Source organism: Cetorhinus maximus, chromosome 16, assembly GCF_964194155.1.
Source record: "Cetorhinus maximus chromosome 16, sCetMax3.hap1.1, whole genome shotgun sequence".
NCBI classification, from domain to species: Eukaryota; Metazoa; Chordata; class Chondrichthyes; order Lamniformes; family Cetorhinidae; genus Cetorhinus; species Cetorhinus maximus.
Window position 1 is genome coordinate 22,649,159 of NC_135894.1, and position 15,531 is coordinate 22,664,689.

Genomic DNA, 15,531 nt, shown 5'->3' on the forward strand with positions numbered 1-15,531 from the left:
CGGTAGGAGTGACGCGTAAAGAAAGCGCCGGCACATGGTTGAACCGATAGCGCGACGTTATCTTTGAACAGCGAGGTCGATCTGTCGGTCGGTCCGGTGATTGATTGATTGGGATGAACCAGTACGGATGTTACCCGCCGCCAGTTTTCAATCCTCCGGTTCGGCTGTTGCGGCCGCCGGTTTTTTGTCCGCCGCCTGTGGCGTGGCAGCAGCCCTTCTGGGGCGGAGGGGCGGCGTCCTGGAGCCGGCCGCTCTGGGGAATGGGGGCCGGGCAGCACCACTCATCCTGGTTAAAGGCCTGTCACAGCAGCAGCCAGTTTCCGGGTAAGAAAGATTCCGCAGGACGTTTGATCAGTGGGAAGAGAGTTACTGAAAGAGATGCACGGGAAACCTGTGTCGGCCCGGGGTGACCAGCTGTCCCGTATTATAAGGGATCGCCCCTTCTTTTGACTGTTTGTCCCGCATCCCTTAAGGGACGCCTTTTGACCCATAACGCTAGGACAACCTGCGGGAGACTGAACCTGGGGGGCTCAGTTATATGATTTGAGCGGGACTGCAAGTCTGAGAGTTGGCCAGCAGAGAAATGATAATGTGACTCCACCAGGTAAATTGTAAGTTTTGGTTGCTTTAAATCATCCCTGCCGCTGTATGGCTACCAGAAATCACCCCACTCAGTTGGTCACCAGCAATCTCCCAGTTCTGCGATCGAAATGTCCCTTATTTTGTTTCAGAAGAGTTGGTCACCCTGGCCTCAGCAGATTTTCCAGGCGTTGCTCTTGGGGGTTTAGAAAAGTGTGTCAGGAAGCAAGGGCGAAGCAGGTGCAATACTTTTAACCTGGAGACTTGTCAGTGCCACAGCTCTATTCTTAAAGGGGTAAACTAGATAACTAAGGACCAGTCAGGTGAGCATTGTTGGTGGAGATATGGGATTTAAAATGAACACTCATCCAGAAAGTCATGGGTTAACTGAAGGCAACCAAGGTGGATTTGTAAAATTTAGAAGAGCTATTTGAGAATGACCCATTGATGAAGGAAATGTGGCTGTTACGCATATGAATTTTTAAAAGGATTTTGATAAGGTGCCACATACGAGACTTGTGGATGAAATGCCAAGCATGGTATTAAAGGGAATGTGACATTGAATATGAAGTTGGCTAAAGGACAGAAAAGAGTAATTGTTCATGATTTTCTTTTGAACCAGAAGGATGTCAACAGTGATGTCATCCAGACTCATTGTTGTGACCATTGCTCTTTTGGATAAACGATCTGGATTTAAGGATACGGTAGCAAAGCGGTCAAGTTACCGAGCTAGTAATCTCGAGGCCTGGACGAGTGATCCAGCGATATGATTGCAAATCCCCACACAGCAGCTAGGGAACTTAAATTCAGTTAAATAAATCTGGAATTAAAAGCTAGTTTCAGTAATAGTGACCATGAAACTACTGGAATGTTGCAAAAAGTCACCTGGTTCAGGTGTTCTTTAAGGAAGGAAATCTGCCAGTCTGGCCTGTATGTGACTCCAGATTTGTAGCAATGTGGTTGACTCTAAGTTGCCCTCTAAAATTACCTAGCAATCCATTTAGTTGTATTCAGGAAGGCTCACTGCCACCTTCTTGAGGCCACTTAGGAATGGGCAGTAAATGCTGGATTTTCCAGTGATGCCCACATCTTGTCAATGAATTTTTAAAAAAACTTAAATAAAAGGCTGACTGCTAACAAATCACTCCCATCAAAAAATCCTCGCACCCATTTGAAATCCCTTAGCCCCTACTGGAACACGCTTCACAGCCCTACAAACTGATGACAGCCTCAGTTCCCGATGACGCACTTCCTGGTTGACTGCAAACATCACTGACCGCAACCTGGTAACTGACCTGAATGGTGAAGTCCCAGGTTTCAACCATCCACGGAAAATCTGGACAGCCCTCAGCTGCTTGAAGATGGGCCAGGGAGGATGTGGCCACTTGCTCCACAAGTGGAACACAAGGAACAAAACAAATTGTGACTGCGGCCATCCAAGTCAGACCATCACCCACATGCCAAACTTCTGCCCTGAGGTTCATTCCTGGTGGCATCACAACCATTCACAGTGCACCAACTGAAGCTGTTGAATGGACTCTTAAGCTCAACATTGAACTATACCTCCAGCCAAATGAATAAAAAAAGTATAAGGAACACAAAATAAAAACTTACAGGCAAATTAGGAAGCATGGTTTACTGAAGAGATCTGAAAGAAGGGAAACAAGTTAGTATATTGGAGAGAACACAGACCAGAGGCGAAAACTTTAAAGGAAGCAAAGGAGCAGAGAATCTTGGAAGATCAGATACACAGTGGGAGGATAAATTGATAAAACTCTTCCTTTTAAAAGCACAGTTGGATCATAGGTTTTATAAATGAGAATACTGAGTATTAAAAACAATGGAGTTATGCTAAACCTATGCACATCTTTAGCTCGGCTGCAATTGGAAATTATGTCCAGTAAGTTGAAGAAATGTATTTGTCTAGATTTAGCATTCTTTACCTTTGTAAACAGTGACTTTTGCACAGGTCAATCAGGTGGCAAATCCAAATGTCACTATGATAACTTCAAAAACTGTTCTATTACTGAAGAAGACTTTGAGAATAAATAACAGGTAGCCTGTCCAAACTGTATATGTGTCAATAAATTTCAGTGGCAAACCAGAAATATGTTCTGATAAAGCATCCAGTATCCTGCAAGGTCTACTAGACGTGGAAAGCTTCAGGTGAATCAGTGGACTCTAGGTGGTTGAATTACCTCACCAATCAGGCACTTAGGAAAGTGCATATGGGCCAGCATTCGAAGACAGTTTCTCTCGTGGACCTGAGTCAGGTCAAGATCAGACTTACTCTGAGTTCACCCTGTGTAAGTGCCACACAAGTGAAGTACTTAAGCAGCTGGTTACATCTAGATTTGAGTCACTCGATCTGCAAGATGGAGTTTGTGTGGTGATTATAAGTTGTAAATGCCTCTCTTTTTTAGACTGGGATATATACAGACTTTGCTTTTCCCATAGCAAGAGCACACCAGCAACAGATGAATGCGCTACCTATCCAAAATAACACTAGAAGCAAGTCTTTTGAATAATATTAAAACTGCCTTAAAAAGACTATCTATCCATTGTGACTCCCACTGTTCGTAGAAGGCTTCGACTCAACTGATGTATATTGTGCTCAACGGTCACCTCCCCATAAACCAGCGCTTTTAAATGTGGACAAGCAATTACAGCCTCGCTGCATAGGGATCCTCCAGATCCTGGACTGAGGAAATGTTTATTTAATGCTGGTTAACTTTTGTAATTCATTAGTTGCTGGATTATTAGAAACTTTTCACAGTTAAAGCTGGTATTTCTGATATTAAAAAGGAAGAGGGGCGTTTTAATTGGTTGTTTCTAAATATTAACAACCCTTGGGTCAGATTGCTTCTTTCATTTATTGGTTAGGCAGTTATTTGTTGTTCACAATGAAGTATATCAATCTGTACGTAGTATTTTGACTATATTTTATAGTGTAGATGTTTTGCCTAGAGTGTGCACTTCCTGTAGCATCACATTTGCTTCCTGTAATATTTTCCCCATCATATTTTGTTGGTAGTGCCTATATTACATAATCATCCTTTAGTGTACTCCAAGCAATGCCACAGAAGCTCTACCGGCCATAAAGTATTTATCTTGCATAAAGAACATACTTCTTGCATGTATGCTCTTTCTGTCACTTTCCCTGTTTCTCTCTTCTGACTCTGAGTAATGCCACAGATCTGTACCCATCTCTTTTCAAAATTGCTTTGAAAATAAATATCTTCGTGATGTATCGGATGTGGTAAATGTGATTGGCGAGGTGTGAATGATATGAAAGGGAAGTAAGCACAAACTGTATGTGCAGAACACTGTTAAACTGTGGCAACATAGCAGGAGCGTTTTTTTATTCATTTGTGGGATGTGGGCATTGCTGGCTCGGCCAGCATTTGTTGCGCATCCCTAATTGCCCTTGAGAAGGTGGTAGTGAGTTGCCTTCTTTGACTGCTGCCGTCTGTGTGGTGTAGGTACACCCACAGTGCTGTTAGGGAGGGAGTTCCAGGATATTGACCCAGCGACAGTGAAGGAACGACGATATATTTCCAAATCAGGATGGTGAGTGGTTTGGAGGGGAACTTCCAGGTGGTGGTGTTCCCATTTATTTGCTGCCCTTGTCCTTCTGGATGGTCGTGGCTGTGGGTTTGGAAGGTGCTGTCTGAAGAAATTCCAAGCATTAGTCACTTGGTTTTAATACGTAATGGTTTTTGTCATGTCACAAGTGTGGAAGTTATAAAACACATCCTCATTGTTTCAAACAACCTAAATGTTAGGGGAATGTGTACATGGAAATCATTTGGCTTGTCCCAAAAAAATCTAGTTCACAATATTTCAGGATCTTCTCAGACAATGCTCCCGGATGTAATTTTTGACCATTGTAACCAGTGTAAATATTCCAGAGGGAGGAATAATTAACACCTCTGGCCTGTATGTGCAGAAATGAAAGAATATTAAGTAAACAACTTTGTCAAGTTATACAACCACTCCTCTTGTGTGCGAAAATATCTATTTAAAAATTCAGAGTAGATTTGATTGAATCTCCAACAATAAGTTGGTGTCTTCTACTCTGGGTGCAGTTGATCCTATTTACCAACCTCCTTTATTAAATAATCAGTTATCATGGTTGGTTGTTGACTTGAGTTTTGGATTTATTAATACTGTTTAATGTCTATACAGGGGCCTAACTAGTTTTTTTTTCTCACTCTTCCACCCGCCCCCCCCATTTGTAAATAAAACCAGGTAACCGTGACCAGAAGTGGCCAAACCAGCAAGCTTCAAACCAGTGGTCTCCCAACACCAACCAATATGATTCCAGAAAATACAAGGTAATTTTGATATCCCACGTACCAACTCTGCTATTCCCTGCAGCATATTTGGGCAGGCCACTTGCTTTTAATAATGTGATACCCTCCTCCTTGGGGGCGTTTTGACTTGCCCTGGAACCCACCCAATTGGCCAAAACAATACAGGACACTAAGTAAGGAAGAACTTGCATTTACATGGTGCTTTTCACATCCTCAGGATGTTCCAAAGTGCTCCATAGTTTGAAATGCAGTCCTGTTACTATGTCGGCTAATGTGACAGCCACTTTGGGCACAAGGCCCCAAAAACACAAAAGAACAGCTAAAATGTTTTTGACTTTGTTAGTAGAAGGAGTTATGCTGACCAGGAAAACTTGTCTGTTCCTCTTTGAATAATGTCACAGGATCTTGTACATGTATCTGAACAGGGAATTGGATCTCAGTTTGACATCTGCAGGATGACATCTGTGACAGTGCAGTAGTCTCAGTCCTTCACTGAAATGTTGATTCTTTGCTTAAGTGGGGCTTTAATGTCCAGCTGTTTGATTCTGAGATATGCGACTGCTACTAATTGACAACACTCCCCGTGAGTTGTTTTCAGTATCACAGGGAGGTTTGTTATGCCTCCTGGTGGTCAGCTCAGTAGCAAAATTGGCAGCAACCTGAAAGTAAAAGAGAGCGGGAGTCTAAATGTTGAGGTAGTCGTCTACCCCTCATGGCCATGTTATGCACAATACACAAAATAATTTTGCTCAAATTTATTGTAATGTTCAAGATTCAGGATTCTGTAATTTTATTTTGCATTGACTGTTTAATTTTCCAGTAATTAATAATAGTTTTCATCACCCAATTGAGGGAGAATTAAAGTGAACCATGAAGTTGAGCCCAGAAGCTCTATGCAGTGGCTTGTTGTCACCACAGTGTATTATGGGGTGAGGCACTGAACCCATTTATTTTTCGGATTTGATTTCCAGTGCCAGAAAAGGAAAAAGGAGCCGGTGTACACACACTACTGTGATACCTGTGAACGAGGGTTCAAAAACCTGGAGAAATACAATGAGCATTTGTCACAGCACATCCAGGTAAGACTGTATCAGATTGGGCCAAGTGTCTACAGGCACCTGTACAGTGCACTGCACTATGGGGCATGGGGGTGTTGTCCAAATAACCTCGTAAGACAAGCTGCACCCACCTGAACCAGAAGTATTAAAAGCACGCAAGTCTTCAGTTTCCCCTGATTATGTTCTGGGTGCAGTGTGGTGGGCTAGGCACTGGTCTTTTACCTTGGGGTCTGAGTGCACGTCCAGCCTAGGCTGATGGGATGAAACTATCTTCTGCCTGCTGACTGTAAGCATTCCACGGACATAGGCTGATTGCATAAAATTGGCAATTGGTGCAAATTGAGGACATTGTCTTTCAGACATGCTTCAACATTATTGGTGTGGAAATTAAAGGGATGAAATGCTATACTGGTGGAGATAGAGCTTTTCTGAAGTTGGGATTGAACTGCAATTTTGACCTTGAGTGTCAAATGCTTCACTCTGTATCTGGCTGTTGCATATTTTGCTTTGGGAGTGCTCAACTCTTTGACGTTGAATGCCTGAAATGAGAAAACTTCACTTGGTTAACATAAATCATAGACATGTCCATCCCCCCAATTTGTGGAGGGCTGGAAGATTATTAATACTGAACTGTGGAGTCTTGAAACTGTCAGCACATTGCAAAGTAAGTGACAGACTAATTGCAAAAATTGCTCTTTCTTGCACTGCAACAAATTTTTCGGTACTTATTCCTGACGTGCCACGCCAGTCAAATCTGCCCGGGCAAGTCCACGATAACTACCTTGTGCTGTATTCTCAGTTTCACTATTTGATCAAGAGGCCTCCACAGGATTCCCGCAAAGTCCAAAGTTAGTTATCTCGAACCATCCAGGGTAAGGCAGCCTGCTTGATCAGCATCCCATCCACTGCCTTAAACATGCATTTCCATCACCAGCAGTGTACACTGGCTGCAGTGTGTACAGCCTACAAGATGCACTGCAGCAATTCATGAAGACTCGTTCGAAGTACCCAAACCCACCACATCCAAGCCTAGAAGAACAAGGGCATCAGGTGCATGAATACACCGCCATCTGCAAGCACCCCTCTGAGTCTCACATCCTGACTTGAATATATATTGCCATTACTTCATTGTCACTGGGTCAAAATCCTTGAACTCCCATTCTAAAAGCACTGGGAGTACCAACACTCCATGAACTGCAGCGGTTCAAGAAGGTGATGCACCACCATCTACTCAAGGGCAATTAGGGCTGGGCAATAAATGCAGGCCTTGTCAACGGCACTCACATCCCATTAACAAATTTTAAAAAGTTGAGGCACTGCACATTTTATCTTTTAGTTGTGAATGTTGTAACGAAATGTAAGTGCACAAATTGAAGACAATCAGGCTATTTAGGGACAGGCAAGCCCAGCTGCTGTGTATAAGACTTTGTCTAAAAGTACTTCTACAGGTTGTTTATTTGTGTTAACATGCAGGCTTTATTTCACACCGTGAGGTCTCCAAAATCTGGTCCATTCACTTTTCTAATGGCCATCTGCACAGTAAAATATTTTAAATAGGATTCTTTCTGCGGTCATTAGTAGCCTCTTGTCACCAGATAATGCCACCTAAGTGCTTTTGACTTAAATTACATAGAAATCTGTAGAGATTAAAGCGAGGCAGATAGCCAGAGAGGTATGGGGAGGGAATTCCAGAGTTTCAAGCCTAGACAGATGAAAGCACAGTCACCAATGGTGGGGCCATTAAAATCGGGATTGCTCAAGAGGCCAGAATTAGAGGAGTCTTGATATCTTGGAAGGTTGTTGGCTTGGAGGAGATTACAGAGATAGGGACGGGTGAGGCCATGGACCGATTTGAAAACAAGGAAGAGAATTTTAAAATCAAGATTTTGCTTGATCGGGAGCTAATGTAAGTCAACGAGCACAGGATGTTTGGTGAATGAGATTTGGTGCGAGTAAGGTCATGGACAGCAAGGATTTGGATGACCTCAAGTTTACAGAGGATAGAATGTGGGAGACCAGCCAGGAATAGTCAAGTCGAGAGGTAACAAAAGCATAAGTGAGGTTTTCAGCAGCAGATGAACTGAGATTGGGCAAAGCTACAAAGATAAAAGTAGTCTGCAACTATTGTCTGCTTTCTATTACAGCACCATGGACACAACGACAGGGAAATTAACCCTGTCTACAGCTTTGTATGTAATTTAAGTCAAGAGCATTTAGGTGACATGATCCGGTGACAAGAGGCTACTAATGACCTCAGAAGGGATCTCATTTAAAATATTTTACTGTGCAGATGGCCATTAGAAAAGTGAATGGACCAGATTTTGGAGACCTCACTGTGTGAAATAAAGCCTGCATGTTAAGACAAATAAACAACCTGTAGAAGTACTTCTAGACAAAGTCTTATACATAGCTACTAGGCTTGCCTGTCCCCAAATAGCCTGATTGTCTTTAACTTGTGCACTTACATTTTGTTATGACATTCCTCTTTGGCTAAGCTTTTGGTCATTTTCCCTAATATCTGTTTATGGGGCTCACTGTCAAATTTTGTTTTATAATTTCACTATGAAATGCCTTGGGATGTTTTATTATGTTAAAGGCACAATATAAACATTTGTAGCTGTTGACTTGGGCAGCAGTTCAACTTGTTTCTTATCTACTCGATGTGTGGGGCCTATGTATACTTCAATACTTCAATTAAAGCAACATGCAGGCTGCATAAGCGCATGTGCCAGTTCCAGATTTTCTCACTGGGAATGGACTCTTTTGTGCTGAATTTTGCCCATGTAAAAAGAGCAGTAAGAGGATAGGTTGACAGATGTGAAAGAGGAATTTTATCTTTTGGGTTTATGAGTGCTGAGTTTTTCCAGTGTTGATGTTTTCTTTTTCTCCAAGAGTTTTGGCAGTAAGATATTCTTGTGCTGCAGTTAAAATTTTGCGAATGGGAATTCCAGTGGAACATAGGAAACATTGGAGCAGGAATAGGCCATTGGGCCCCTCAAGCCAATGATCTCATTGTACTCTCAGCTCCACTTGCCTGCCTGCCCCACCGCCACCCATCCCCAACCCCATAACCCTTGATTTCCTTCTCTATCAAAAATCTGTCTGACTATGCCATGAATAAATTCAATGACCCAGCCTCCACTACTTTCTGGGGAAGAGAATTATACACACCGACAACCCTTTGGAAGAAAAAGTTTCTCCTCATCTGTCTTAAAAGGGAGACCTCTTAGTTTTAAACAATGCCCCTATTTCTGTAAACCATATGCTTTCAGATACAGTACAAGCACAAGCCTGCCCCCCAGCCCCCTATCCAGCAAAATATAGTCTGCAACTTGGCCCTGTAATGCAGTATACATTGCTTGAAAAATTGTTTGTGCTTTAAACAAGCCTGCCAAGTGCAATGGTTAAATATCTGTATGTTAACTGGAAATATTCCAATTATTGTGTGTGTGTGTATAATATCACAGAATCTCAGAATTCTAACAGCACAGAAGGAAGGCCATTCGGCCCATCATGTCTGTACTGGCTCTCCAAATGAGCATTATAACCTAGTTTTTTTTTTATAAAAATTCATCCATGGGATGTAGGCTTTCCTGGCTGGGCCAGCATTTATTGTCCATCCCTCGTTGCCCTTGAGAAGATGGTGGTGAGCTGCCTTCTTGAACCACTGCAGTCCATGTCGTGTAGGTAGAACTAAAGTGCTGTTAGGAAGAGAGTTCCAGGATTTTGACCCAGTGACAGTGAAGGAACGGTGATATATTTCCAAGTCACGATGGTGAGTGACTTGAAGGGGAACTTCCAGGTGGTGGTGTTTCTATCTATTTGCTACCTTTGTCCTTCGAGATGGTAGTGTTTGTGGGTTTGGAAGGTGCTGTCGATAGAGTCTTGGTGAATTCCTGCAGTGCGTCTTGTAGATAGAACACACTGCTGCTACTATGCGTCGGTGGTGGAGGGGAGTTAATGTTTGTGGATGTGGCGCCAAGCAAATGGGCTGCTTTGTCCTGGATGGTGTCGAGCTTCTTGAGTGTTGTGGGAGCTGCACTCACCCAGGCAAGTGGAGAGTATTCTGTCATGCTCCTGACTTGTACCTTGTGGATGGTGGACACAGTATTTATATGGCTAGTCCGGTTCAGTTTCTGGTCAATGGTAACCCCCCAGGATGTTGATGTTGTGGGGAATTCAGTGATGGTGATGCCATTGAACATCAAGGGGTGATGGTTGGATTCTCTCTTGTTGGAGATGGTCATTGCCTGACACTTGTGTGGCACGAATGTTACTTGCCACTTGTCAGCCCAAGCCTGGATAATTGTCCAGGTCTTGCTGCATTTGGATATGGACTGTTTCAGTATCTGAGGAGTTGCGAATGCTGCTGAACATTGTGCAATCATCAGCATACATTCCCACTTCTGACCTTATGATGGAAGGAAGGTCATTAATGAAGTAGCTGAAGGTGGTTGGGCCTGAGGAACTCCTGCAGTAATGCCCTGGAGCTGAGAAGACTGACCTCCAACAACCACAGCCATCTTCCTTTGTGCTAGGTTTGACTCCCAACCAGTGAAGAGTTTTCCCCTGAATCCCATTGACTCCAGTTTTGCTAGGGCTCCTTGATGCTGCACTCAGTCAAATGAGGCCTTGATGTCAAGGGCAGTCACTCTCACCTCACCTCAGGATTTCAGCTGTTTTGTCCGCGTTTGATCCAAGGCTGTAATGAGGTCAGGAGTTGAGTGGCCCTACAAAACCCAAAGTGAGTGTCAGTGAGCAGGTTATTATTAAGCAAGTGTCTTTCGATAGCATTGTTGATGACCCCTTCCATTACTGATGATTGAGAGTAGACTGATAGGGCGGTAATTGGCCGGGTTGGATTTGTCCTGCTTTTAGTGTACAGGACATATCTGGGCAATTTTCCACATAGCCGGGTAGATGCCAGTGTTGCAGCTGTACTGAAATAGCTTGGCTAGGGGCATGGCAAGTTCTGGAGCACAAGTCTTCAGCACTATTGCCAGAATATTGTCAGGGCCCATAGCCTTTGCAGTACCCAGTGCCTTTGGCCGTTTCTTGATATCACGTCGAGTGAATTGAATTGGCTGGAGACTGGCATGTGATGCTGGGGACTTCCGGACAAGGCCATGATGGATCACCCACTCAGCACTTCTGGCTGAAGATTGTAGCAAATGCTTCAGCCTTATCTTTTATACTGATGTGCTGGTCTCCCCCATCATCAAGGATGGGGATATTTGTGGAGCCTCCTCCTCCAGTGAGTTGTTTAATTGTCCACCACTATTCACGACTGGATGTGGTGGGACTGCAGAGCTTAGATCTGATCCATTGGCTGTGGGATCGCTTAGCCCTGTCTATCACTTGCTGCTTATGCTGTTTGGTCTGCCTTTTCCCTGTACCCCTGCACATTGTTTCTATCCAAGTAAACATCTGATGCCCTCTTGAATTCCTCGATTGAGCCTGCCTCCACCACGCTTCCAGGCAGCGCATTCCAGACCCAAACCACTTGTTGTGTGAAAAAAAATTTTCTCACGTCACATTTGCTTCTTTGCAAATCATTTTAAATCTGTTCCCTCTCGTTCTAGATCCTTTTACGAGCTGGATCAGCTTCTCCCTATCTACTCTGTCCAGTCCCTCATGATTTTGAACATCTCTATCAAATCTCCTTTTAGCCGCCTTCTCTCCAAGGAGAAGTCCCAACCTCTCCAATCTATTCTCATGGCTGAAATTTCTCACCCCCGAGACCATTCTTGTGAGTCTCTTCTGCACTCTCTCCAATGTGTTCACATCCTTCCTATAGTGTGACCCCCAGAACTGTACACAATACTCCAGCTGAGGTTTAATGAGTATCTTATATAATTTCAGCATAACCTCCCTGCTCTTGTACTCTATGCCCCTATTAATAAAGCCCAGGATACTAAATGCTTTATTAACTACTCTCTCCACCTATCCTGCTACTTTCAATGATCTATGCACATATACACCCAAGTCTTTCTGCTCCTGCACTCCCTTCAAAATTTCACTCCTTATATTGTCTGCCCATGTTCTTCCTAAAAAAAAGCATCACCTCACACTTCTCCGCATTGAACTTCATCTATCGCCTGTCTGCCCCACTCTGCCAACTTGTCTATATCCTCTTGAAGTTCCACATCATCCTCCTCTCAGTTCACAACACTCCCAAGCTTCGTATCATCTGCAAACTTTGAAATTGTCCCCTGCACACCAAGATCTAGATCATTAATATATATCAAGAAAAGCAAGAATCCCAATACTGACCCCTGGGGAACTCCACCACAAACCTTCCTCTAGCCCGAAAAATATCCATTGACCATTACTCTCTGTTTCCTATTTTCCATCCAACTTTGTATCCGCGTTGCTACTGTCCCTTTTATTCCATGAGCAACAACTTTTCTCACAAGTCTGTTGTGTGGCACTGTATCAAATGCCTTTTGAAAGTCCATGTACACCACATCAACAGCAATACCCTCATCGACTTTTTCTGTTACTTCTTCAAAAAACTACAAGTTAGTTAAACACGATTCCCCCTTTAGAAATCTATGCTGGCTCTTCCTTATCAACCCATATTTTTCCATGTGACTACTAATTCTATCCCGAATAATTGTTTCTAGAACCTTGCCCACCACTGAAGTTAAACTGACTGGTCTGTAATTGCTGGGCTTATCCTTGCAACCCTTTTTGAACAAGGGTGTAATGTTTGCAATTTTCCAGCCCCTGGCACCTGTAATATACCTGTATGTTAAATGGAAATATTGCAATTTGTCTGAGAATAAATTATATCTGCTGCTTGTCAGCTGTAACCTGGAGGTCATCCAAATGCTCCTGTAGGGTGGATGGATATTAGAATCTGTTTAAATAGGAAACATTGTAATAGTGCATCATGAGTATCAAATTTGTTCATACACAAGTTTTGAAAGTGAGAGCTGCTTGTTGAAAAGAAATTACACATTTCATTCCCCTCCTGTTCCCAATTTCTGAGTCTGAATGAGCAGGTACACTGTTGCTGTGTCGCTCTGTGCAGAGCTGCCTGTAGGGATGCTAGGGTCTCTATGCCATTTGCCGTCCCAATTGCTTGCTGCACCTGTATGTTCGCTTGCAGTGCCTTATGAACAAGGACACCCAGGTCCCTTTGGACATCAACACTTCCCAGACTCTCACCATTTAAGAAATACTCTGTATTTTTGTTTTTCCTACCAAAGTGGATGACTTCACATTTTTCACATTATATTCCATCTGCCATTCTTGCCCACTCACATAGCCTGCCTCAATCCCCTGGAAGCTTCTTTTCATTGTCCTCGTAACTCGCATTCCCACCTAGTTTTGTGCCATTGGCAAACTTGGAAATATTACATTTGGTCCTCACATCCAAATCATTAATACAAATTGGGAATGTTTTAATGTTACAGGATATCAGCTTTTTTAAATCTAGCAAGATTGCTTCTTATAACGCTATGGAACCTCTCTGTCGTGAACTCTTTATTCAAGAGTTCTGGTACAATATTGCTGCCTCTGCTGCACTTAGATATAGAAATGCAAATGTCAGCTGAATTTTAAACTGATGTATTTGTGACAATTATTCACTCATAATCTTGGCTGAATCTGACTGTATTGTGAAAACACAAATGGTAGCATTTAGACTGACTCATTCCTGTTGAACATCAATGAATAATATTAAAAAGTAACTGAGGAGGTAATTCAGCACATTGTACCTTGCTAGCTATTGAACTGGAGCTCTCTACCTTAATTCCCTTTCCCTGTATCCTTTCATGTTCTCCTTTTTCAAATATTTATTTGTTTTTAATTATGTTAGTGTCGCTGCCTCAACAACCACTTGTGGTAATCACTCCACTTTCTAGTAACCTGCTGATTTTTTTTTTTAACTTCTCCCTTCAGTTAATGTGCAGCCAGAATTTTTCTGTATCTGTGAGATGCATTCTCCCACTATGAGCCGACCAATGATAGGTTCGCGATGGTTTGCACCGGGAACACACACATCTTGAACTAGAGTGTTTTTCCCTTTATTTCTATGGGGTGAAGTTTGCTAGTTAATAGCCAGATTGAACATGTGCATGTAAAAATCACACTGTATACAGCATTCAGAGGAAATTCTCGTCCAGCTGATGTTCAGTGAAATCTCTCCACAGGAGCAAGTGGGAAGCTTTAACAATTCACGGTGTTGTTTCAGGGCTACTTTAACAATAGTAAATATGCAATAAAGGGAAATATACTAGTTTTATTCATTGAAAAGGAGAGTGAACCCATCTTGTGGGTTTAGAATCGAGGTCACACAGGGCACAACTCTTAATGGATAGGAATAGCATTTGATGAGGTAGTACATTAACTCCTTAGTTCTGTTGAAGGGTCATGAGGACTCGAAACGTCAGCTTTGCTCTTCTCCACCGATGCTGCCAGACCTGCTGAGTTTTTCCAGGTATTTCTGTTTTTGTTTTAGTACATTAACTCAGATCATTCTGTCTGTTTCTGCCAGTGCAATGCGAAGGACTGCAATTTCAGTGCCCATGAGAAGCTGGTTCAGATTCACTGGAGAAATGTAAGTGTTGTAGTTAATCAATTGTACTTAAATCTGTTGAATTATGTGTTTCTTGAAGGATTTAAACAATATAAGTGGTTTACTGCAGTGGTCCTCAAAGTGTGATCTGTGGACCACTGGTGGCCCGCGGGCTAGTCCAACATGCGAGTCACTGACGTGCAACGCCACAACCGAGGCCATACAAGAGAACAGGCTAGGACCCTCATCCCCACCGCTCGCGTGACATTACACAACCTAGACCAGCTCCCGTGTGTGTGGCCTGAGTCGTCACAAGTATGAACAATAACAATGTAGTTTTATAAGCAAGATTTATGTTACTGTTGCGACATATAACTGAGAGATCAGATTTTTAACACTGGGGCTGTAAACAAAGAGGAGGAACCAGTTGAACATGGAGCCCGACATGAGACTGAAGCTCTGAAGAAGAGTGCTACGGACTTGAACCGTTAACTCTGTTTCTCACTCCACAGATGCTGCCAGACCTGCTGAGTTTTTCCAGTGTTTTCTGTTTTTATTTCAGATTTCCAGCATCCGCAGTATTTTGCTCTTATGAGACTGAAGCTCTCCAGCTTGGAACCAGACATCACCTCATTGATGTCTCATCAAAAGCAGCTCCATTCTTCCATTAATTCTGATTTTTCTTGCAGTGCCAAGTGAAAGCAGGTGGGGTGGGATCGATAGGTGCTCCACGGGGTCTTTTGCCCTGCTTAAGTGACCCGCAGGTGAAAGCGTTTGAGAACCACAGCTTTATTGTGCTAACGTTTGGAGTTTTTTAACCTGTTACATTGTTTTGAATGAGTAAATTGGATAGTTGTGACAAAATATAGTCTAATCTTTGTTTTCTCCTTTGTTTTTTTTCCATACAGGCACACGGGCCAGGAGCAAAACGAATTAAGCTAGACACACCAGACGAAATTGCCAAGTGGCGTGAGGAACGAAAGAGGTGAGCTCTTGTTCGCGTGATTTTGTGCTTTTGAAAACATCAGAATTAAAGTGCACTTCTGCCAGTGCA

General features: G+C 42.9%; 1 protein-coding gene across 1 annotated transcript in view; it reads left to right on the forward strand.

The window, feature by feature from the left end:
* Positions 1-4: 4 nt before the first annotated feature.
* Positions 5-15,531, forward strand: part of nufip1 (nuclear FMR1 interacting protein 1) — a 33,544-nt gene continuing 18,017 nt past the window's right edge. Inside the window, exons 1-5 of the mRNA XM_078559511.1 lie at positions 5-324; positions 4,831-4,916; positions 5,867-5,974; positions 14,457-14,519; positions 15,386-15,462. Coding sequence (XP_078415637.1) covers positions 114-324; positions 4,831-4,916; positions 5,867-5,974; positions 14,457-14,519; positions 15,386-15,462 — 545 coding nt within the window. The 5' untranslated portion in view covers positions 5-113. The remainder of the gene's footprint in view (positions 325-4,830; positions 4,917-5,866; positions 5,975-14,456; positions 14,520-15,385; positions 15,463-15,531) is intronic.